General features: G+C 38.6%; 1 protein-coding gene across 1 annotated transcript in view; it reads right to left on the bottom strand.

Moving 5' to 3' along the window:
- Window positions 1–13,674: 13,674 nt before the first annotated feature.
- trim44 (tripartite motif containing 44) overlaps window positions 13,675–23,345 on the bottom strand; it is a 50,498-nt gene continuing 40,827 nt past the window's right edge. Inside the window, exon 6 of the mRNA XM_041997234.1 lies at window positions 13,675–15,032. Within this exon, the coding sequence (XP_041853168.1) occupies window positions 14,948–15,032 (85 nt within the window). The 3' untranslated portion in view covers window positions 13,675–14,947. The remainder of the gene's footprint in view (window positions 15,033–23,345) is intronic.

The raw sequence follows: 23,345 nt of genomic DNA, 5'->3' as shown, positions 1-23,345 counted from the left end.
CCCCCTAACAATGGCTAATTCGACATCTGTCTTGCATCCTGTCTCTTCTCTGAGCTCTCTCCAGCAAGTAAAAATCTGTCCAGTGTTGACTCTTGTGTTATCTCTTGCTCTGTTGCTTTTTTTCTTTCTTTTCCCTGCTTCCTTTACTAATGATCTTTTGAGTTCTTCACCAAATCAGGCATGATGTGTCTTCAAAGCAGCTAGAGTGTCAATATTCAGTTGCAGGTTTGTGGCGCAGTGCCAAAAAGCAAAATGCATCTGTAAAGTGATGCAGTGGACTGAGAAGAAAAAAACAGTTATGAAGTGCATTTTCTCAGCCCTGGGTCATTGCATAGCAATGGTGGCCTCACTAATGTGTATAATTAATGTCAGTGTGCTTACAAAATGAGTCAGAAGCACAGAGTTTTAAAGTTGAAATATATGTAATATTCCTTTAACATGAACTTCTTCTTCATCAGGGGACTTTCTTTTTCATCCTTTACATATTTTTTTTAAAACCATCCCTAATATGGTGCAACATTGAAATTATAAGAACTAAAACTTTTCTATTTTGCTTCACCCCTCAGTGCACAAAAGCCTGGGCATATTTGAATAACTGACCAGACAGAACCTTATAAAAAATAGAACAGAGGGAATGGTTTTACCACAGAGAATGAGCGAGAGGGTGAAGAAAACCAGGCAGACAGCAGCATTAGGGCTAGAAGGTCATGTGATGAAGTTAGGCCAAAATGAGAAGCGGCACCAGTGCTCCCAGCAGGCTTGGCCTGTTTTATAGCGTTCATTTTGGCTTGGCCCACTACTCACACCTGCCAGCTGCCTTCATTTAGAAGACCACCAATTGTCTCAGGTCTCTTTTTTTCTAGGCCAAAGTAGGCCAGTCATTCCCTGCCTCCCTGTGACAGGACCCCGTTCTACATTTGTGTTGGTTAAGGAGACCTAGATTTGCAGAAGGGTAACTGAGTGTAACCTTGAGAAAATTACATGATGTTACATATCTACAAAATAATAGAAAGGAAAGACGTTTAGAGCCCTTGGAAGAGACAAGTGACACATCTGAGCTATTGAATATTGAATTAGAATAGAGGGAACAGCGGACAGTGGATGCAAAAGAAAGTTGGATAAAGCAGGAAAAAGTGTAAGTCTGTGCTTAAGATTCAGCAATTAACATCATGAATGCAGTTGAATGTAAAGGGAGGTTAGGAGAAAAGGGGAAAGGATCCTATCTTAATTAGATAAAAATTCATTGTTGCTGCAAAGAGATTTTGTGAAGAGTGTGATGAGTGGATTGTGTGTGAAGCTCACAAGGCAACGCACAGGGGAGGCTAGCAGTGTAACAGCATTATGGCTGTATAAAGTAATCTAAATAGGCCACGACTCAAATCAGTACTTTGCATCTGGGTGCAGTTACAGCATGCAGGTTGACAATGAGAGGAGGAAATTGGGTTTGAAAGGGTAAGACTCAGCACAGTGAGGGGTTACCAGGCGGGACCAGCAAGATCTGCAAGACTCTGGGATAATAAGCAACACCGCCACAGGGTTATAACTCACGCCTGGCTGCGTTTCTCTGTGATTGGAGCAGCCAGCAGAGGGGAGGGAAAGGAAAATAGGGGGAACTATGAGAGGGGTGGTAAGGGAGCTTGCTGAGAAGCGGGTCTTTGATCATAGGGTGAAAAATTATCAACTCAATGCCCACTGCTGCTGGGTCCCAGCCCCAAAGCACCATGGGAAATGTTCACATTCAAATGTCAGACTTTCTCCCAACACTGATTCATTTATAGGCAATACACACACAAACGCTGAACTAGACACACAAACAAACAAATCACTTTGTTCTCTAGACTTGCTGTGGGGCAGCTCTCATTAGAGTCATTGCTGTGAAGCAATGGGGCTATGACACATTTACACAGTTTTTCCATGCAGAAACACACATTCACTTTTTAGTCTACAATGAGATGCTGAAGCATCCGTTGTGTGCCATTTGTCCCTTGTCTGTTTAACTGTATGTAAGATAAAAATATAAATGAATTTATAAAAGAAAAAAAAACCAAAAAACAAAAAAAAAAACCAAAACAGCTTGAACTATTAAGATGTTTTGTGGGGCATCTAAATTGCCTGTAAACTGCCTGGACAAAAAAGTAGAAAGATGTTTCCTAAATAATGGAAAGGAGGGCAGTGGCACAAAAAAATCTTTATGCTCCCTAGCAAACTGAAGCCCTTTTTCTCTAGTTAGCTTTACTAATAGGGGTTTTCTTATGGCTACACAGCTGTTCATTCCCAGTACTGTTTTTATTTGATTTCACTAAACCTTTAAGTAAATGCAGAATTTTTTTCCCAAACACAATTCTTCCTGGAAGACAATGATTCCCCACTATCCTTCCATTTTTTAATAATGCCTTGGACAGCCAAGATCAATTCCTGGTTTCCCCTGACTACATGTCAAAGTGTCCTTGGGTAAGACAGTGAAGCCCATGTTGCCTCCCAATGTTGTCTGTTGGGGTATGAACGTTTTTGACAGGAGGATAAACTAAGTATATAACAGTAGAAGTGTTGTATGTGTGTGTGTGATTGGGTTAATGTGATATGTAGTGTAAAAATGCTTTGAGTTGTCAACATGTGACTAGAAAAGTGCTATATAAATACAGTCCATTTATATGTTTTCTTGTCTTGATGAAAGCCCGTGATTTGATTCTGACATCTAACATCTTTTCTATGACCACGGGAAGTGTCTTTCCACATGGTTGTTTAAGAAATGAGAAGCTTGCATCAGTTGGGGTTAAATACCTTGTTGCCAGTTGAAAGATAATCACAGACACAGTAGTTATCCAATAGGAAGCTTGTGCCTATTTGCTTAGTTAAATCCAGGTGGCAACTTATTTCTGGCCAGACAGTGTATGAGATTCGTGCAAGGTGTTCTTCACTATAGATAACTACCATTAACTAGCAGTATAAATGCTTCAACATTTCAAATTTTTACTTCTGAATATATGAATGAAAGTCCTAGGGTTCATACAGGCTATGGGAATCAACAGCAATGAAAAGGGCTCTGCCTGGGTCACTTTAAGTTACCAAAAAAAAAAAAAAAAAGAAAAATTTAAAAAGTAAACACACCCTAGAGACGCTGCCAGCTGCCTGCTTGGTTGCTGGTGGTAAAAGATGACTCATCAGCTCGCCTGTGTCTACCAATGACCTCATCCTTTTATGGTGCATTCACACCAGGATAGTTCTCTAGACCTGGTACGATTGGGGACTGGGTTTAGTTGGGGGGGTGTAACATTCTTCTGGACATTGCTTCCAAACCCAGAAATTAATGTTGATTAACTGAAAAGCAAATGGATTAGGATTCTAATCAAAAAGGCTGCTGTTAGTGCACCCTTAAGCCCTTGGATTTAATGAATCTTCAGAAAAACCCTCAGTAGTCAGTTAAGCTCTATTCTTTCTCTGCGGATCTTTCTTGACTGGAATAATTACCAGCATTTCACCATCCTGAGCGAGTATCTGCAACTCCAGCAACTTGCGTGATTTAGGGCACTTTTCTAAATAAAAAAGTTATTTTGACATATTGACATCTGGACTTAATACTGTTTTTTTAATCCTGAATCCAATACAAAACCATAAAAAGAAGTAGTAGTAATAATAAAAACAACCAGGGGACCCTGCAGATAAAGATTTCTTTTTTAAAGTTTCTGCTTGTTATCACAATACTGTTTATTTCACAATAGAAATTTGAGAATATGGCTCATAAGATTGTTGCTACACAAGTGGCATATTTGCCAGTAAGAGTGGTCTCTTTCTTGGTGACAGAACCAATGTTGACTTAAAATGCTAAATTAGCTGATCCATATGTGCTGAGCTGCCCCTTATTACCTTGGTGTATCCTCAAAAGGAAGGGTGGAAGAGAGGTGGTGGAAAGTCACAAAATTCAAGAGATCAGTGTCCGTTTAGCTTTAATTTGTGGTTTAGTTGAGTCTGCGTAATGTAATTACCTAGTTGAGTTTATGCTTTAAATAGCTATACTAAAAACTGCTTCACAATATCAATTCATGGGTTTAATAATGTTGTATTCAGTGTTCCTTCAATGTCAGAAGTTGAAATCAAAAAATTCTTTTACCTCAGCACATTCAAAGCACAATACAGGATTAAAAGATAAAAAAGAAAAACAAAACAAACAAACAAACAAACAAACAAAAAACAAGTTTGTAAACTTTCTAATAACTGACAAGAGTAATGGAAAAATTACTGAGATTAAAATGCTAGGAAATCCCCATTTGGGGGATTTCATTCATTTTTCTTAAGTAATGAAAAAAACCTTCAGAGATGTTATTGGAAGCAGAAATGCTTCCCTTTACGTTCCTTATGTTCATTCTGACCTTGCTGTGGTATGACAATGCCTAAATTTGTCTTTCAGTGAAACATTTATGAAACATTGATTTTCCTCAAACTAAGGAGATGAAAGTAAACACACACACACACACACACACACACACACACACACACACACACACACACACACACACACACACAAAGAAAATAATGATAATAATTTAATAAAAAACACAATAGCTAAAGGCAAACATTTAACACTTGTAAGCAATAACATAAATCTTCCGAGTACTGGGTTCCTGGTCTTCGGAGCATGCCTGAAGATTACCCATCTGACTGATGAATAGGTGTGTATGGTCTGATTGCAGTTTTAAAAAAAAGCAAACAAAAAAACAGGGTGTGGGAAACTCCAGCAGGGGAAGGCCGTACTGTATCTAGCATGTGCATGCTGTATAATGCATAGTATTATAACTAAACTACACAAACATTTGAAACAATTCTAATAGCCTTTGTGGTAATTTTTTTCTTTGTTTTGTTAAATAAAAAAAGAAAAGAAGGGAAAAAGAGGTTATGGAGGTAGATCAATCTGTGTTTTATGGGAAAGTCCTACTCAAGAGTACCTGTTGAAAGCTGTGGATAATTTAATGGAGAAAGTCAACATTAAACACCAATGGTGGCATCTGTGTTCATTGAGTTGGTTCTTTCATTATAGCATGACTGGATGGATGCTTAATCAGACGACCATTTCATTGTCATTATCTTAATGACAACTCATATATCATAGCCTTAGTCCAAATGAGTGTTTTCAGTGTGGTGAAGTGGCCACAGTGTTAAATGAGAACTATGATTGGCTAAGACAGATGCTTCAAATGTAATCTCAAAGCACCCACGGGACATAGAAGGTTGATGTTAAATACAAGGCAGGGGAAAGAATTTTGTTAAATCCACTCAATATTCTACTGAGACACTGACAAAGATTTCATGAGGAAAAGATTTAGTACATGGTGAAATTATGACTCAAGTGTGGAAAAACAGATTCAGGTTCTCAAAAACAAGCTGCTTACTCATTTTCCTCTGAATTATTATCTCGTGCTCTCAGTGAATTAATTTGCATGCACATTGTTGACATCTTTTGGCCTTTCATTTGCCACGAAACCCATTGTGATGGGTACAGAGCGGCCACGTTTGAGATGATGATGCTTTATATGCTTTAGATCTTTGGATGTGGAGATATGTCTGCAGAAATGAGGCAAAACACAAACAAATAAAGAGAGAAGAGAAGCTGTTTTTAGACATTCATAAAACCCATTTATTGGTGTTTTTGGTATTCCACCCACAGACAGAGATCACAAAGCCACTATGAAACAGGCCAAGCCTCTTTGGGACAGTTCCAGCCTTCACTTCACACTCTCCCTATATTGTGAGATGTAGCAGGCCACTCAGAGGGGTGGTAAAAAATTGGAAAACATTCCTCTCGATAGCCTGCCTGCCAGCACTAATAGATACTAGCCTGTTTTGGAGAAACAAAGAAACTGAAAAAAGACAGGATTTCAGGCTCCTGTGGACATGAATGAAAGGGACAAATAGCTGTAATCTCTGTGCGTGCATGTATATTATTCTTAATTTCAAATATAACAGCAGCTTTTAAATGCATATTGTTTTTCAGCTTTGTTAAAGTTCTAATATGCCAGCTGGTAGTAATTAGCTTGGAGCATGGCATGGCTTTTTATTGCTTTTTATCCTTTCATCTCTTCTTTTATTGGTTGAGTCCCATGGCCTTTTGTTTTATCACAGCCAAAAATAAATAAAAATCCCAATTGAGATGTCTAGTTTTGGAAAGAGTGTTAATTTTTTCTTAGTGGTGGGACATCTGTATTTGTGCGTTGAGCTTTGACTACACATCACAAGGTATTTTCTGTCTGCAGTCACATTTACAGCCAGGTGTGGAATCTGCTCCATGCCTTGTTTACTGATTTTGTTTCTGCACTTTGTTTCAAAATGCACCTCAGTTCAAATGCTATTTGTAAGGTTTCCATCTACTTGTAATATAGCTCTGTCCTTTCCAACAAGAACACCTCTCCCTTGAGACTACATATTCTATACCTTATAAATATCTGCTCTGCCAATTTCTAGTTTAGAAATCCAGCAAAGATGCAAAGAAACTCATTTATCTACATATCGATCAGAAAATTCCATGTGCAGTAATAGCAACCTAAAACAGCAGAAGAATGACAAGCAATAAAAGGATTCTTCTACAAGATTGCATCTTACATCTGTTACAAAATAATCTCACAGATGAAATTTGCTCAGTTTTTTTCAGATTCTGATTTCTATGCAGAGGAAAAGTATTACACTGTTCACGATGGTGCAAAAATAGAAAACACAGTTTCCTTTGCTGTCTAGAAGTCATTAGCACATCTGTGACTTACCTGCAAGTATTTCTTTTTCTTTTTTTATGGATTACAAGTGTTACAGCACCAAAGAAGTGACAGACACATAACAGAAACCAGAAGTCAGTTGGATGAAACAGAATGCACAGTCGTTCATCTTTCCTCATTCTATCGCAACAAGAATCTTCTTTTACCTAAAACTTCCTCTCCGATAAGTGTGTCAAACAGAAAAATAAAAAGTTTTATTACAATAAGAATTGTTTAGAAACTTTATCTTCCTTCCTGTTAGACTCTTATACTTTCCTCCTCATCATTTCTGCATCTAATTAGGACCTGTTGTCTAAGTTGCCTGTAATGGACTGATGACTTGTCCAGGGTGTTGGATGGATGGATGGATGGATGGATGGATGGATAGATGGATGGATAGATGGAGTTTAAGGTTGCATGTCCTCTTTATTTAGCTGTTATGTTGAACTGAAGGAGCATTTCATGGGTGGGAACTAAATGGATAAAATCCTGCTGCATGCAGTCATTTTGCTCGTACAGTCATTCCTGCATCTGTGTTGCGTTCCTTGTTTTTTTAATTTCCTAGTTCAGCCTTTTAAAACGTGTGTGGCCATTTCGGATTCCTCACTTGAACCAAAGCCTCTTTAATTTTGTGCTGAATCACTTTATCATAGTTGGAATAAGATAAGAAAAGATAATGCTCATACACTCAAAACACAACTCATTAGGTGAACATAAAATTATGGAAATAATTTTTGTTTAAATCAAACACTTTAATTTTAGTGAGAAAGAATTTTGTTGACTGAACTAAATTTTAATATTCGGGGTCAGCTTGATGTATTTTGGTTACTGTTAGTTCATTATCATGGTTCTGTCCAATTATATCTGTGGATGTAAATGTAGGATCTGACTTGATTCTCTTGTACCAAGTACGAGGTGATTAATTTAGTGGGGTAATTACAACTACCTTTTAAAGTAGTTCAATAACATAATTATTTGTGCTAATTTAAAAAAAAAGTTAAGCTTATTCATCAGAAATGCAAATGAATTATTTGTTTACCCCCAGCTGATGTTAAGATTGGAAAGGAAACAGGAAATTAGATTTGGTGGATCCAGTGGAACTGGATTTGTTTGTCTATAGCCCAGCTGTGATCAGACAAGAGGAAGAACATACTCTGGACAGGTCACCAGTCCTTAGACAGAGAGACAACAACCATTTCCACTCACAGTCTGTCCTACGGAGAATTTAAAATCACATGTTGACCTAACAAGCATGTTTTATGGACTGTGGGAGGAAGCCAGAGTTGAAGCAGGAGAATGCTCCAGCCGAGCCTCAAACCTGCGAGGTAATGGTACTAACCACCGCCACTGTGCCGCCTCATTTAAAATGGCCAGGGACTACAGATGTAAAGTAGCCTTCGGGCTAATTCTGGCATATTTACATTTATTTGCTCATGAATATGCATTGTCCCTTTGAAATAAAAAAAAAAAAAATGAGATGGACATACTGTTTCTTAAACACCAGCAGTCTTAAGTGAAAATAAATCGATTGTCTAACAGATTTTGTTAATCAGAATGTATGTAAAGAATGCATATGTTTTATTCCAAAGAACATTTTTGACCATCTAAGCCATAAATCTTTAGCAGCACTTTAACTTTACAGAAGTATAAGAAAACTGATGGTTCTGGGCCAACTGTGCCGAACAATCCCAGGTGATCTCAGAGTGAGCATGTTCTGGTCACAGCACAAGCTTTATCCTTGTTTTAAAATCCCACTCACATCCTAAAAAAATCCTCAAACCAGCAACAAATAACAAAAGCTACTGATATGTGCAGTGATAACTGGAATCGCTCCACCATCATGATACACCACCCTGAAATGCACAAAATATCTGAGATAACCTAAACTGAGCAATTCTGCATACCATATCTGGCCAAAAGGTGGGCTACAGTGCAAAATGAAAGAGGCTTTCATTGCACACTAGTGAGAATTCAGTGAAGCCTGAACAGGAACGTGTAAGTTTTAACATGTTGCTTCAAACCAGAGGGTTGATGAAACTGAGCAGCAGTTTGAAACATAACAAAATGTTTCTCTCTAACCAGCAAACTATTTAATTTCAGAGCCAGAGAACTGGTTTAACCTTATTAAAAAACCAAGACTGATTAATAATACTGTGGTGTCCTAAGTTCATTTCCAAATATTGCACACCATGACATTAAAAGCTGCCAAAAATCACCACTTTTACCAGCAACAATTAAAACTCTCACACCAAACCCAGAGCAACGCCTGATGCATTTCACTTCACCAACCGTGATTTCACTGTAACACTTCACTTTCACTGAACACATCACACTCTTTAGCAGCAGTTGTGTAGCAGCACCAAAGTACCAAGTTAGTTTGTACTGGAAGAAAATGTTCTGCAGACTGACAGAAAGGTTGTCAGGTCAGAGTTAGTGTTAAGGTGTGTTAAGGTGAGCATGCTAACTATTCAACCACATTCCAAGGTTGTGGCACGTTGCATTAATCATATTACATTTCTGTGTTGTCACATTTTATCTTTTAGGATTTTAGAGTTCTCTCTTCTGCTCCTCTGCAGGGAATACATTTGTACCTCTCTCAATTTGACAGATGCTCCTGGGACAAAAAAAAAGAAAAAAAAAATCTAAAATTCAACCTTAATAAATTTTAGCAAGGTATGCATATTTTAAATTGCCAATCCTTCCTTTTCAATCAGTGGAAACAACATATTTTTGGTGGTTTCATATATAACCAGATTTCACTTGGTTCCTTTCAAATGCTGCCTTTGATTTAGGATCATTACTTCTGTAGAATATCCAATCTCTTCAAGGAAGGCATGATGAATGGGGGGCACTGACAGTAAGCTACAAACTGAGGGAAAGCTATTTGTGCAACAGCTGCCGCTTCAGTCTGCCATTGTTGTGCATGTGGGTCTACACATTTTGCATTTATTCCTTTTTGCATTAGACTGAAGAGAAACAAATAAACTGAATAGATAACACTGTGCCCCTGCTGTAATATAAAGGCCAACGCAATATAAGAAGATGTATAGCTACTCTGCTTATACTGTATATGTAAATGCCCTACACTCTGGTCCAGCATGCATAAATAAATAATAATCTGTTGTTTTTCCATCCTTAGTCATTTTAGTATTTTCTTTTTTAGCTGTTTTTTTATTTACCTTGTTGGTTATTTTATAAAAGCAGAGACCTTTCTTTATGAAAAATAACAAATATTTCCTTTAAATTGCACCAAGACGATAAAGAAACAAAGTTAATCAGTATCACGTTTGATGGTATTTTTAATATTTTAATGACATGACAAGTTTTTTACTTAAGCAAAATTACCAGTATATTCTTATTCTGATGAGCTTTACTACCCTGCAAGACTCTTTGGCTGAATTAACCAAACAGTTGTGTGAGGATGAAGCAAAGCATGCTTGAATAAAGCAGATTAAGAATAAGCTGCATACTGTATGTGATTATGCTTTGATGACAACTGAATGGTGAGTGTACATATAAAGAAAATATTTTAACACTTAATTTCATATGAAATTTGCTGAGCTAGAGCACTGTAACAGAAAATGTGATGCAATAGAATTTAAAATAATTGAAAGTGTTACTTAATGACTGGAAGATAAATGTTTGTGTTACAAGACTAAAGCTTGCAATTAAAATACATAAGGTGTATAATTAGCTTTCATAAAACTACCATACGGATGTTACATGGACAGATAAGCCATCATTCAGCATGCGCTGCTTCAGTGTACACCATGCAGCATATTCCAACAAACCCACTAAAGACAGCAGTACATTTTAGACAGTCCCTGATAAAACTGCTAATCAAACTTATCAAACATGGAGGAAAGCATCTAATCTTGTAGCCTTAGGGCAAACCTGGAGGCCAGATGGCCGCACCCTTCCTTCCTGAAAGCCAGACTAGAGCAATTACTACTGCTGCTTCACTCAGACTTGTGTCACCAACGCAATTAACAAGCTCCGGAGGAGCCTGGGCAACAGAAAGAGGCAGACTGTGTACACAGCATGAATGACGAGAGGACCTAAGATGGATCGAAAATAAAGGAGGGAAACACGAGTGGATCATGACAAGCTGCCAGGCTTTGGTGGAACAGTTAGGGTGGGCAGCCTAAAAGAGGTAATGTTTGAGATTGAATTCCCCTTCCCTGAAAAAAAAACAAAAAAAACAAACAAAAAAAAACTGTTTTCATATTACAGTAAAGGATATAGTGTTTCAGTTGTAAAGTCCCTTCAGGCTCACATTTTGTAAAGTGGGTCTGCAAATGCTGTATTTTGCCTCCCACTTCTCTTCATTCTGCATTCATCCTGGTTGTGAGGATGATTCATCACAACCGTGGCGGAGAAGGTATAATGCGTTACAGCTCCCAAAAGGAAAGGCACTAGGTGTTATCAAGGTGGAATGTTCATTTTATTCAGAGGCATGTTTCATTATCAGCTGGAGCCTCCGGGCTCCTTTCCACTGCAGCCACGCCATTTCGATCATCACCATCTGTGTTACCTCATTAGTGACCAGTCTTATTCCTCTACCCATATTGTGCTCAAAGTGAAGCAATACAAACAAACAGAAAAGAAATATGCTTCATTAATGCTGATCTATTTTGGGCTAAATTGTGTCTATGAAGCTATTTTTGTATTAACATATTCTTTCAATGGACATTTATACTCATGAGCACATATTTAATTAAATAATGCCACATTTATATATTTCAGACACCTGTAATACAAAACATAATTTGAACTCAAGTCATCATCGGGGCAAGTTGAAACCAGTTTACTCGCAGTGTCTCCAGCTCATTCTAAACTTTCATCCTCATTCATCCACCCCACTATGAACCCTCTCATCTGTTGGTCTTTTGATCATGATATCCCTTTAGTTCCACTCTTTCTTTTCCTACTCTATAATTCCCTTACTTGTCCAAGTAAGATGCCAGAAAAGACTGCAAAGAGGTGAAAGAAAGAAGCCCTAAGGTATCTTCACTGATTTGGGTGTGAAAGAGTGATGGAGGCTGTCTAGAGGGGAGATGGATTCCTTGGCCTGTCTCGTCTTCACCCGGTCATTGTTCATAAGCCTGAGCTGCCAGACAGCTGCCTGTACCTGCCACCTCTGACAGATGCCTACTGTCAGTCACTTTAAAATGGTCCACAACCTGCATCATAACCCCCCCCAAAAAGACTAAATATAAATAATTGATTATTACTCCTTGTTACCATTTCACAAGTGTACCTTAGCCTTTCATTGAAAACATGCACCTCCATGCCTTGAATTGTGATATGAAGTCATTTTAGGAACAATGAAAAGCTTTCAAAAGTAAAGGTAAAAAGCAGTTTTCATTCTTCACAATCAAGCATTACAGTATGACAGAATCAGTAGATGGACTCAGGGCAAGCAGTGGAATAAGTAAAAAATCTAGGCAACAATTCCTACTGTAATGCCTATTTCATTTGTTTTGTGTGTGTGTGTGTGTGTGTGTGTGTGCGTGTGTGTGGAGAGGCCAAGGGGAAAGATGAATAAGAAAATGCATTTACTTTGAGACAAGCAATAGATTCCTTTGAATGGTGCAAGAACATGTAATTTGAGGATAGGTGGAGGTGTGGATCTCTGGAAATAAACTGTCATTTTTCACAGCCCAATGCACACTCTGCACACTCTCAAAAAACACACATGCAGTGCACACACACGCACACCCAGGCAGCATCTAATAGTAAAGTGTGGTCTTTTATTACAGAAATTTCCTATTTCTCTACCAGCTCTTTCATACTAATGAACAGAATTATTAAGGCGTGTCATAGTGGGTTGGTGGATCTGCTCCATTACTGTAAAACCGCAGACTCCAACTGTCTTCTTAAAATGATGGGAGAGAAGCAGGCTCTATTAAAGGCGGCAATCAAAGCCGCATCACCACTAGCAGGCATGTCACGTTGCTAATTCAATCTCACAAGCCATGAAGCAATTAATTCATGTCAATACAAATACACAAATAGTCTTTTTTCCCCTTGTTGGGAGCTAAGGTCTTATGTTTGTTGTGCCTCTGTTTATTTCTTGCATCTTTGTGAACATACTCAGTGATGTGGACCTGAAAGAGCAGGTGTAATTGGGTGTGGAAAAATGTGAACCTTGTGGTCTCAATGCCTAAATGAGATCAGGCAACCTTCTTCTCTTCATTTCCTCCCCTGACAACAGGGACACTGTCCCCTCCTCAGCTTTGTTATTACTGCTCCAGGACATCTGAAATGCACATAAAGGGATAACAATCATTTTCCATTTGATAGCACATGAGCTCTATCTAGTTATGCCCAGGTCCAGCTAACTTACACCACACACATTAGATGAGAAAATCTCCAAAGGACTTAAAGTGATCTGGGGCTTGTTCAGCAGAAAATGCTGCACAGACAATACCACCGCGGCGGCACAGACCAGTGGCTAAATTTGCATCCATGAATCCATCCAGTATCTCAGGTGTGATGCTAATGCGTGATGAATTTTTTTCTTTTTTAAGACTTGAGAATGAAATGGAGCTGCAGAGAGAGAGGAAAAAAAATGTTTCAGACTGAGGATATAAGTTAATGAAAGTTTGTTCTGGCTTCTTTAGGTCTGGAGGCATGAACAGATTCTAGATTTAAAAGCATCTGTGGAGAAGCAAAGACCCTAAAGAGCTTTCCTCCTCTACCCCTCATTCCCAAACCTCCTGTTCCCCGCTCCATCTAGATGCGTTACTGCTTTGAATTTTAATGAGGGAGAACTTTCCACTTTCTAAATTCTTCTTTAAGGCATTTCATCACTTTTCCTGTCTACATCACTAAATAAAAACTTACACTCCTCTAAGATTAGCTGATAACTAGGCTGACTCATGGGTTTCTCATGTTTTTTGAGTTTTTCAAGAAGCAAATATTATAGAAACAATACAGGAAACAGGTTGTTTATTCTTAGACTTAAGACCAAAATAGACAAAGAAAAACAAGAAGAAACATCACACAGTCAGACTCCTGTCTGTTGTCATGGTAGAATACAGAATAAGCTCTTGCTGTTTTTTCAATACACTGTTGACACACCAACAATTCCCTTGGGAAGGAACACAGCTTCAGTGTATCTTAGTGCAGTGCTACAGTGAAGTCACGTTGTCCCACATTTTACTAGTGGCATGCTCCTAATTCTGGATTTAAGGCATTTGAATCAATCACAATTAAAACAAACTGCTGATATGTGGACTCGAAGCCGTACATCATAAGTGAAAGCTGAGTCTGAGCAGGTCAAAGTAGAAAGTGCACACATTATTCTAGACTACAATCCGTCATATGCTGCAGATTGGCTGGGAGTAATGAGCCTTTACCTGACTATACAAAGAGAGTTGATAAATGTACAAGTGCTGTTTTGCACAATCAAATTACACTTTGATTTTTATCTAATAGTGAAAAAAAAATTAGCAACTATCACAATCAGTAAATATCAAAATGTCCCCTGATTCTGATAACAGATGTGAAAAGCACATTAAGAAATAAAAACAAATAAAAACTGTAAATCAGCAGGTATGGCTGAGGGTGAGGAAAAAAGAGGTGATGAGTACAAAAGACACTCGCTTTTTTTTTTTTTTTTTTAACAAGACAAATGAAAACCTCAGAATATCTTTATGTATTCTCCTGACGGTGTAAGGCATTGTGGCATCTGAGAAAATCTTCCCTTTCTACATCTCAGACTGTCCAGAGAGTCCAAAGAGCAGAACCAAAATCATACTGCCATTAAATGAAGAGTGAAAAGCACCAAGTCGTGACTTTCCTTGTCTTTACATCTGTGGGGTTTAACAGATGCTGTGCTGGGCTGTGCCGACCCAGGCTCCTCTTCGAATCAGCCAGGCTCACCAGTAGCCAAGGATCTGACTGGCTGTGGAAATGGAGCCTGATGGTAATTGATTGCACATAACTTGCATGCTTCAATTATAGAAAGTTAGCAGCAAGTGAGGAATTAAAAAAGTTTGAGAGTAGAAAAGACATGGCCATCCATATTTGTCACAGCAGCCTTCTTCAAGGTCAGTTCATTGACAGAGAAGGGGGGGTGGGGGAGGAAGAGAGGGAGATGACTGACAGAAAGGGGGCCGGCCTGACAGCTCAACAGTGCTGACGGCTGCCAGAAGCAGATCGTGAAGGACAGGTGGATGTACAAGGAATCTGGTTTGCTCGTATCAGGGGGCGTGGTCCATGGATGGTCCAGAGTCGTTGTCTTCAAAGTCCTGGGGGTCCATGGGGTGTGCCCTGGGCTCTGGCAGCCTGGAAGAGTAAACAAATAAAACACAAAAATGCATCATATAGGTGACAGTTCTCCAGTTCTTCATTTCTCCTGTTTCACAACAACCTGCATACAACATCACAAACACTTTCCCAACACACACATATATGACAGGAATATAGCAAACCTTGGTGAAATGTAATCAGCTTCAATCAAGCTAAACCTTAAGTAGAAATCATCCATTCTGTCGGTTTTATATTAGCAGCAGGTGTGACAGAGACAAAGTGATAGCTAAATTGCAGGGACCTGGAGTAATCTGAGCCCAGCTGATATATTCCACTGGAGACACTCTACACTAATCATATGCTCTAATTGGACAACGTCATGAGGGTGACAGAGCTCTCCCCGGGAGTCAACTCTCTTATAACTTCTCTCTATCCTCCCTCCATCTTATTATGGTTTTCCCACTAAATCCACAGAACCACAATCTATTTTCAAAAGACTATATGTCAGCAGAATTTTCTAAACACACATTCCGTGTACCGTGTATGTTTAAGTCAATGAAATTCAACGTGCTCTTATAAGATATGTCATTCGATTTCTTTGTTCAAATGTCATTTGATTTGAAGCAATCCCGTCCAAGGACCTTCAGCAGCTGGTTTGCATTTTTATTTGTGAACTTACATAAGATCAAGGGAAAAAACTGTGGGACACGCTGGAATGCCTGCAGTCTCTTGCTCAATTTAAAACTGATATTATAGAAAAATTCCATTTCAGGGTCAGAATAAATATAGTTTCTACAAAGCACAGATGTAATCAGTGTAAGCCACTAAGATCATTTGCTCTCTCATTGTTAGCAAAGCATTCATACAAACAGTGCAGATGTGTTGCTACTGTATTGACAGTGGTTCATGACAACCAATGGAGCGAAGGGTCATTTGAAAGCAAAGCAACTTTATCCCTCACACAAACTGCTCCAAACACAGTTAATAAAAGAGATGAATAATCTGTAAGACAAGCACAGAGAGCAATAACAAAACCCAAATGAATAAATTGTGTATGACTGGATGGAAATCTTCTGTAAACAGCAGCATGGCAGTAAGTCATGAAGCAAAAAGCCATTGTAGAGTAGATCCAGTGTGTTACTGATGGATCAAAAGGATTTCAGCATTTTCATTTTTATTTTCTTTCTCCAGTTTTCCTACATACAGATGGGCAAAGTCTGCAGAGCGAGCTATCACCAACTGTCCCCCTATCAGTAAACATAAACTATCAAGGATGCAAATTAAGACCTTGTTATTAATTAAAAATGAAAAATTAATAGCTGGAATCAAAATTAGCTGAGACCTGTGTAAGTTATATGTCTTCTTCTAGGGTCACTGTTTAAAGTTCTGTTGAACTTGTCTGTTATCAGGATGAGAAAATGAGCTGCTCAACTCGTTTTTTTTTCTTTTTCGTCAGATTTAAAAATAAACAAACATGTTTTTCACAGTAGTCTGACAAGACAGCATTCTGCTTCTCCATTTCTGACTGCAAAACGTTGTGCTGCATTTAAAATAGTTTCCTGCTTCCTCTCCTTCAGCAGCAAGCTGACAAAGTCATCTATCATAATGAAAAATGTTGCAATTTTTTTGGCTAATAAAAGCTTAATAAAAATAAAGTATATCTAGATTTAAAATGCAAAGAACAATTTCAGTTTATCCTCATTAGTGTCATGAGCTGTGGAAATTGATGGTTAGGAACATTGGAACGAGATGGCTGACGCAATATCAAAAACATTTTGTTGGGGACGAGAGCTGCAGTTGGAGGGTGCACTTCTGTTTACAGCCAGTGTTAGCTGGGATGAGGTACTGCTTGGGGAGAGGGCGTGTTTGGCTGAGAGGCCTAATCAACCAAACACCTCCACCCCCAAATACAAATATGCATTTTATTATTTAAAATACATATTTGAATATTTTTCCCACAATTTTAAACAAGTATTAACATGAATCCAAAATACTGTAGTGAATGGATAAGTGGAGGCAGAAGATGTTATCTTTTTATCAATTTATCAGAATTAGACTCATCAGTGACACCCGGGGAATATTTTAAGCTGGAAACCGGCTCACACACAGCACAAGACCAGCCTAAACCAGTCACTTCAAGTCTCCTAAACACAGAGGAGGCTGCACCCCATTTACAAGGGCGCACGTTACATGCTGGCTCTGTCAGATTACCCATGACTGGCGTAGTCTATTGATTTAAAAGCTGTCCAAGATCTCAAATACAAGAATGCATGCACCAATTTTATATGAATGTAAAATAAAGAAGACATATTAAAGACAAAAAAATATAATAATTTACTTGATCCACGAATCTCGTGCATGCAGATCCAAATATTCCAGCTAAAACACTGCAGCTCTGAACCACAATGGCCAGCTACTGAAGCCAGTATATTGTAATGTCAACTGTATGGACACTGTTGTGGGCTAAAATGGAAAGATTTTCTTATTCAACCAAAACACTTCACAATCACAAGAGGTGAGGGTCTATATCTAGAGCCATATCTCCTCCACCTCAGAAACCACCAGTGAAAAAGGTGGTGAGGCGGCACCTGCTGCAGATTTAGCAGCTGATAAGAGAGAAAGTGCAAATGACAGACGGCTCGAAAATATCCATGTAATGATTTAAAGTTTGGATTTACCTTCAATAAGACAATGACATTGGATTACCTGTGTGTACCAAATATACTCCACTAAGCGGCTGCTTTAAGAAGTGGACTAATCGCACTGATGAACACAGTGCATGCTACACAGGAAGTCAGTCACAAGTGTCAGATGTCATAGACTCAGTCATGAAAGGTGTCAATATATTAAAGATTTCTTTGCAAATATGTGTCTTTTCTAATCTCTGTGTTGCTGAGGGAGACGAAGACACTGTGCAGCTGTACCACTCTGAGGTTTAATGGTTTTCACATGGAACAGTGCTGTCACGTGCTGGACTTAAACTCATCTATCTGGATGACACTGTCACAGAGCTGCTGCACAGGGACAAGGTCTGGGTCACCCAACTCACATCTCTTTACGAAATTTTTTCTAAGCTTAACAAACTTAACAGTTCCATACATGGTCGCAGTACACCATCAGCCAATCAGCTGCATGATGGTCCCTGCTCTGCCTCTGCATCCATTTGGGGGTCCTTGGCCTGAATAATGTTGAAGACATTTTCTCTAGAGGATGAAGCATGTGTAGCTGCTGAATAGACTACGTTATGAAGCAATAAATTAAATAAATCAAACATATTAACAATAAATAATAACCTGGGCTTCCTGCAGTATGATTAAATTAAAATAATGGAATCTAATTTTGTAAGATGGAAAAAAAAACATATACATATATGAAAAATGTTCAAAGTTGTCTAAAAAATACGGATTATAAACCTTTAATTGTCAACGCCATGACTGTCACAACCCTGTGTTTATTTTGGAATTTACACACACTGCCCCAGCTGTTGCAGAAATACAGTGCACTAGCCAAGATCTCAGCAGTAAACCGCTTGCTGATCTATAATGCAATATGGAGAGCCATGACAGCTGAATGTTTCAGGACAAAAGTTCTTCCCCCCCAAAAAGCTGCTAATAAATAAATATTCAATAAACCTGCATTTTTTTCTTCAGTTTATTCTTTTATCTCTATCTCTAATCTCTCTGACAAGGACACATTTGTAAGCATCTCTTTCTACAGCCTACATTTGCTTTAACACCACATGTGCATCCTCATTTCTCTCGCCTTTGCCATAAGAAGCAATATCGGGGAAATAAGCTTGTAAATAAGGCCTTCTGAGGACTGCTCCCTGAGTATTTCTGTCTGCTTCTGCCAACAGAAGTATGTCAAAGAGCTGCTTCCTCTCTCTGCACCTCCTCAAACAAACTCAAACAAGTCATGTAAATAAAGACACACGCACACCAGTGCCCAGTATTGTGCGAGTAAACCCACAAGCAGAGCCTCCTCAATGTTCTAATTCCAACATACATAGCAGTCACGTTCTTCAAGTCTTTTAAGTGTTAAAGTGGCAACAATATGTATACAGACACACAATACACACTGCTTGGCTTTAAGTCCCAAATAACTGTCTGCCAAAGAAAATGATGTTAAACACATCCGGGGTTAATTGCTGTGTAGTTATACCATCTCTCCAAAGTATATAACTGAGACATTAATTATGCAACAGGGTTGTTAATTCAAATCCTTGGCTAAGCTGCCACTTGTGTTTCTGTCCACTTCACCGGTTTTACTCAACTGTCTGCAACACCAAGCAGGCCATTTTCTCTCCTTTCGCAGCCCAGCACATGCTTTCTCATGTTCTCACTCAACGTCAGCCTGTCTGAACTGGAGTTTAGGGTAAAACGTCAGTAAGAGAACAGGAATGTCATCTCAACACTCCAGTCGACCGAAACAGTGACAGCGCTCTTTTAAAAAAAAAAAATAAATAAATAAAATAAAAAAATAATAAATTTATATATATATATGTGTAAAATTAAAAATATACTGACATGACAGAAGGTGAGGCCTGTGGATGCAAGTGATCCATTTATATTCAGCCTGTCTTTGCTAAGCCTTAGGACACAAGGATGTAATAACTTATTTATGCCACCTACAGGAAAAAGCCCATTACACGACAGAGAGGCATCAAGTTGAATGGGTAGAGGAGGGAAAAAAACAAGCTTTAACACAGAAGAAAATGTCAGTGCATGGTTGATAAAGTCCCTTAAAGTTAAGGCTTTTGCTTTGTTCTCTTTTTCTGTCTGATAATCTTTCCTGGCCAAAAGTAAAAGACTATTTCCTCTGTGTGTGTGTGTGTCCTGACCACTGGGTTCTTTCAGTTCATGACTTATTCATAAGCTTTAATGCAGTCAATGTTTTATTGATCAGTAATGATCACTGCCTCTTCCACTTGATGCGACCATGGCCTGTGGAAAAGAGTGGAGCTGATGGTTTGGGAGGCTGGCCACAGATCTGGTCTGGGCCTCAGTGAAACACACCAGCTGTGCTTCTGGGTGATGGATGGACAACAGCCATGGTTTGTGGAAATCTGGAACGTTGTGAGTGTGTGTGTGAGGGAGAATGAGAAAGAGATAAGAGTTTAGATAGGACTGATTGAGTGGAACAAAGTTAATCTTACTAATATCTCTTTTCTGAGTGAAACAGAAAAGTTTCTCCAATAGCCCTAAAATGAACCCATCACTCATTGGGGAAAAAAACACTGGTTCCTGTGAGGAAAACAGAGTGTAGGAGTGTGCATGATGCTGCCTAGACGTTGACTTTTGTCTCTCTCATTCTATTCCTGTTTTGGCCTCAACCCCATAGAGCTTGCTGGGAGATAGAGAAGGGAGGGGTCCTTGCCCTGATTAAGTTTGAATTCCCTGCTCTTGGCAGCAAAGCTGCAGGACTCCTAAGTCATCATCCGGAAACACTCCCATCACGCTGTGGCAGCCGTGCCAGCTTGATGCAGCCTCATTGCCACATGAATATTCATACTGCTGTAGCTTGGATATGCTGAATGAGCCTTAGAGCCGTGAGTTAATATGTGGATGTAAAGATGGAGGGAGGTTGCTGATAGGGGAGAGAGGTTCCTCTTGATTAAATGAAAAGGTTGAATAAGGCCATACCTAGACATCTTGGCAATCATCCGGAGGGGAAAATAAGCATTCCAATTTACATTCCTAAACAGTGGTAATGCCATCTAGGCATACTCCATCACACAGGGTGGTTGAGCCCATTTCTCAAGCCTGGGGACCTTGTGAAGTTTGGTCTAATGAAAGAGGATCCTTAATGGTTATTGATGGAGCCCAAGAGGACCGACTCTTAGCCTTACTTTCCAGCAGAGCAGTTCACTTTGCCATTACTTAATGAAGCAAAACCTGTTGCTTCCAAATGATGATTTAATGCTACAAACATCTTTCTAACAAGAGATGACTGTGGTATGGAAAATAGGTCAAATGAATAAGTGAAATGAGGATAGAACATCAAAGATGTGAGAAAAAGAAAGTGAATATAAACAGCTGCTGATTTCTAGAAGATGGCAATTTAATGTAAGGGGGAAAAACATTTTATGTGCTGTTAATTTATTGTCTTTCTTCTAGTCTACCAACTTCCCCTCTTTTCTTAATAGTGTTATATTTATTCCTGTCACCTGGAGCTTTTTCTAGGATGTCAAGTATTTCCTTCACCCTCTGATTATCTTGAAAGCAAGAATTTAAGATATAGATGCATTCTTATGTGGAGAAATGCTAAGGGGGAAAATAACTAAACAAAGGGTTGAAAAAAAAGGTTGAGAAAAGGCATAGGAGAAGGAGAAGACCATTAAATTGAGCTTCAGGAGGGTGAACATTGGGAGGAGAGTCAGTAATATTATCTTGATCGATAACTTGTTGCTGGGACGTGAAACAGGGAGAGGTGATGTGTAAGTTTTAAAGCTGCGGCTTACAGATTTTAAGAGTTTCTATTACAGTTCATTGTTTCACGTTAATCAGGCCTTTATGAGAGGCAGCGGATTTCTCTCAGCATTGTCATTAAATATTTTAAATACATTGAAAATATGCCCAATAAAGCTTGGTTTGCATTGCAGATTTAATTTTCAACAAAAACACTTTATTTCAAGAGAGATAAGCCTCACGCACACACACACACACACACACACATACACGAGGCAGATTATGCGACTGCCACCGAAGAGTAAGAAAGTGATTGCCTTGTCGCCGCACCAAACAATGTTAATGAGATGTTAGCCAAGCTTTACACAGAGGATAAACTTCAATCATTTCTAAAAATATAATCTTTCCAAGTTTTTTTTCCAAAGCTGAGAAGAAATATTTCAGTGTGCAGTTTGAAGAAAACCTTCAATTTAAAAAAAAGCTTCTTAAAATCCAGCCTCAGGTTATAAATATGCTAATGCAAAGCCAAAAATGAAAATCAAGCTTCAAGTTCACAGAGTGTGAACAGTCAAGCTTTCACAGGACCAAATCTTTTAGAATGAGGTTAAATTTAGACCAAAGTCTTTACAGCATCAGTGTTTACCTCACATCATTAGTGTGTGGTCAAAATAGCTCATATCTGTGTGCAGTTGTTTCCTTTCAGATCAGTGAGTCTCTACCACAATTCTCCTGCTCTGTTTTGTTGAACATGAATTTGTGAGTGAGTGTTTCATCTGCTGCATTCATGAACTGTGCTGTGTGTGCTGCTGTGCTTGACAAAAGATAACTAGATAAGAAAGCATTGTAGGGTGTGAGGTGGTGTGGATTGTGGATCTGCTCTTCTTACAGGGTGTTTGGTTGTGGATGCTAAAAAAAAATAAAAAAAAAACCTTGTGAAATGCTATTCTTATGCAGAGGTGTTTATTTTGAATATATTTTTTCTATTAACAAAGACAAAGCAGTGATGGTAGCTCTGTGCTCTGTGGATGTTATAGACCTGCATGTTATGGACTGATGCTTGTTTAATCTCTGTAATACAGCCAAATTATTACCAGAACTATTCTATTCTATTCTATTCTACAGTCATTTAGCAGACGCTTTTATCCAAAGCGACTTACATTTGAGAGGAAGAACAACACAAGCATGAATTCAAACAAGATGGGACGTCATAATTAAGTGATAGTCAGACCGCTTTTGAGTCCAGTTGGACCCAGGTGCTGTCATGTAGTGCTAGTGCAGTGCATATAATTTTTTTTTTTTTTTTTTTTTTTTTTAGTCATTTTATTTAAATACAGGATCACGATTTCATCAAACAATATCAACTAGGTCATAAGTTCATGATTTCATCACACAATATCATCTTGGGCATAAGTGCACACAGCTTCTTCAGTACTTGGTTGAGCCAAAAAGCTGGACAAATCTTTCTGACTCATTTAGTTAACTGTTCTATGTTGACAAAGCATTGGAAATGTGTTTGTCATGTTTATGCTCCTGTCTATGAATCTCCACCCTCTGCTCTGTGCCGTTACCTTAGTTTATTTAGGTGCAGCTGTTCAGATTTTATCTACTGGACAGGTATGGGGGTGCCTCCTGTACATGCCATCGTTGCACTTGTTATTCTAAAATTTACCTGAGTAGTTTTAAAGCATGACTGCATCTTCCCTATTTTGACAACTTTTAAGGTTGCTCTCTAGATAAACTCTACCTGAATTGTGCACTTAGGACTCTGGGAAGTTACAGTAACCCACCTCAGGATATCTGGCTATACAGGTTGGTAAAAAGTCTCCACATTACTCCTAATGTTCTAACTTGTTGATGTCGGATGATTTGGTGATTCCTTTTCCTCTCTACAGCTCTGTCTTATTTATATTTTGAAATATGATGTAGAATTATGTTCCACTAA

This window comes from Melanotaenia boesemani, chromosome 10 (genome assembly GCF_017639745.1).
Source record: "Melanotaenia boesemani isolate fMelBoe1 chromosome 10, fMelBoe1.pri, whole genome shotgun sequence".
Classification (NCBI taxonomy): domain Eukaryota; kingdom Metazoa; phylum Chordata; class Actinopteri; order Atheriniformes; family Melanotaeniidae; genus Melanotaenia; species Melanotaenia boesemani.
Note: the sequence above shows the minus strand (reverse complement) of the source record. Positions and strands in the feature narration are given on the sequence as shown.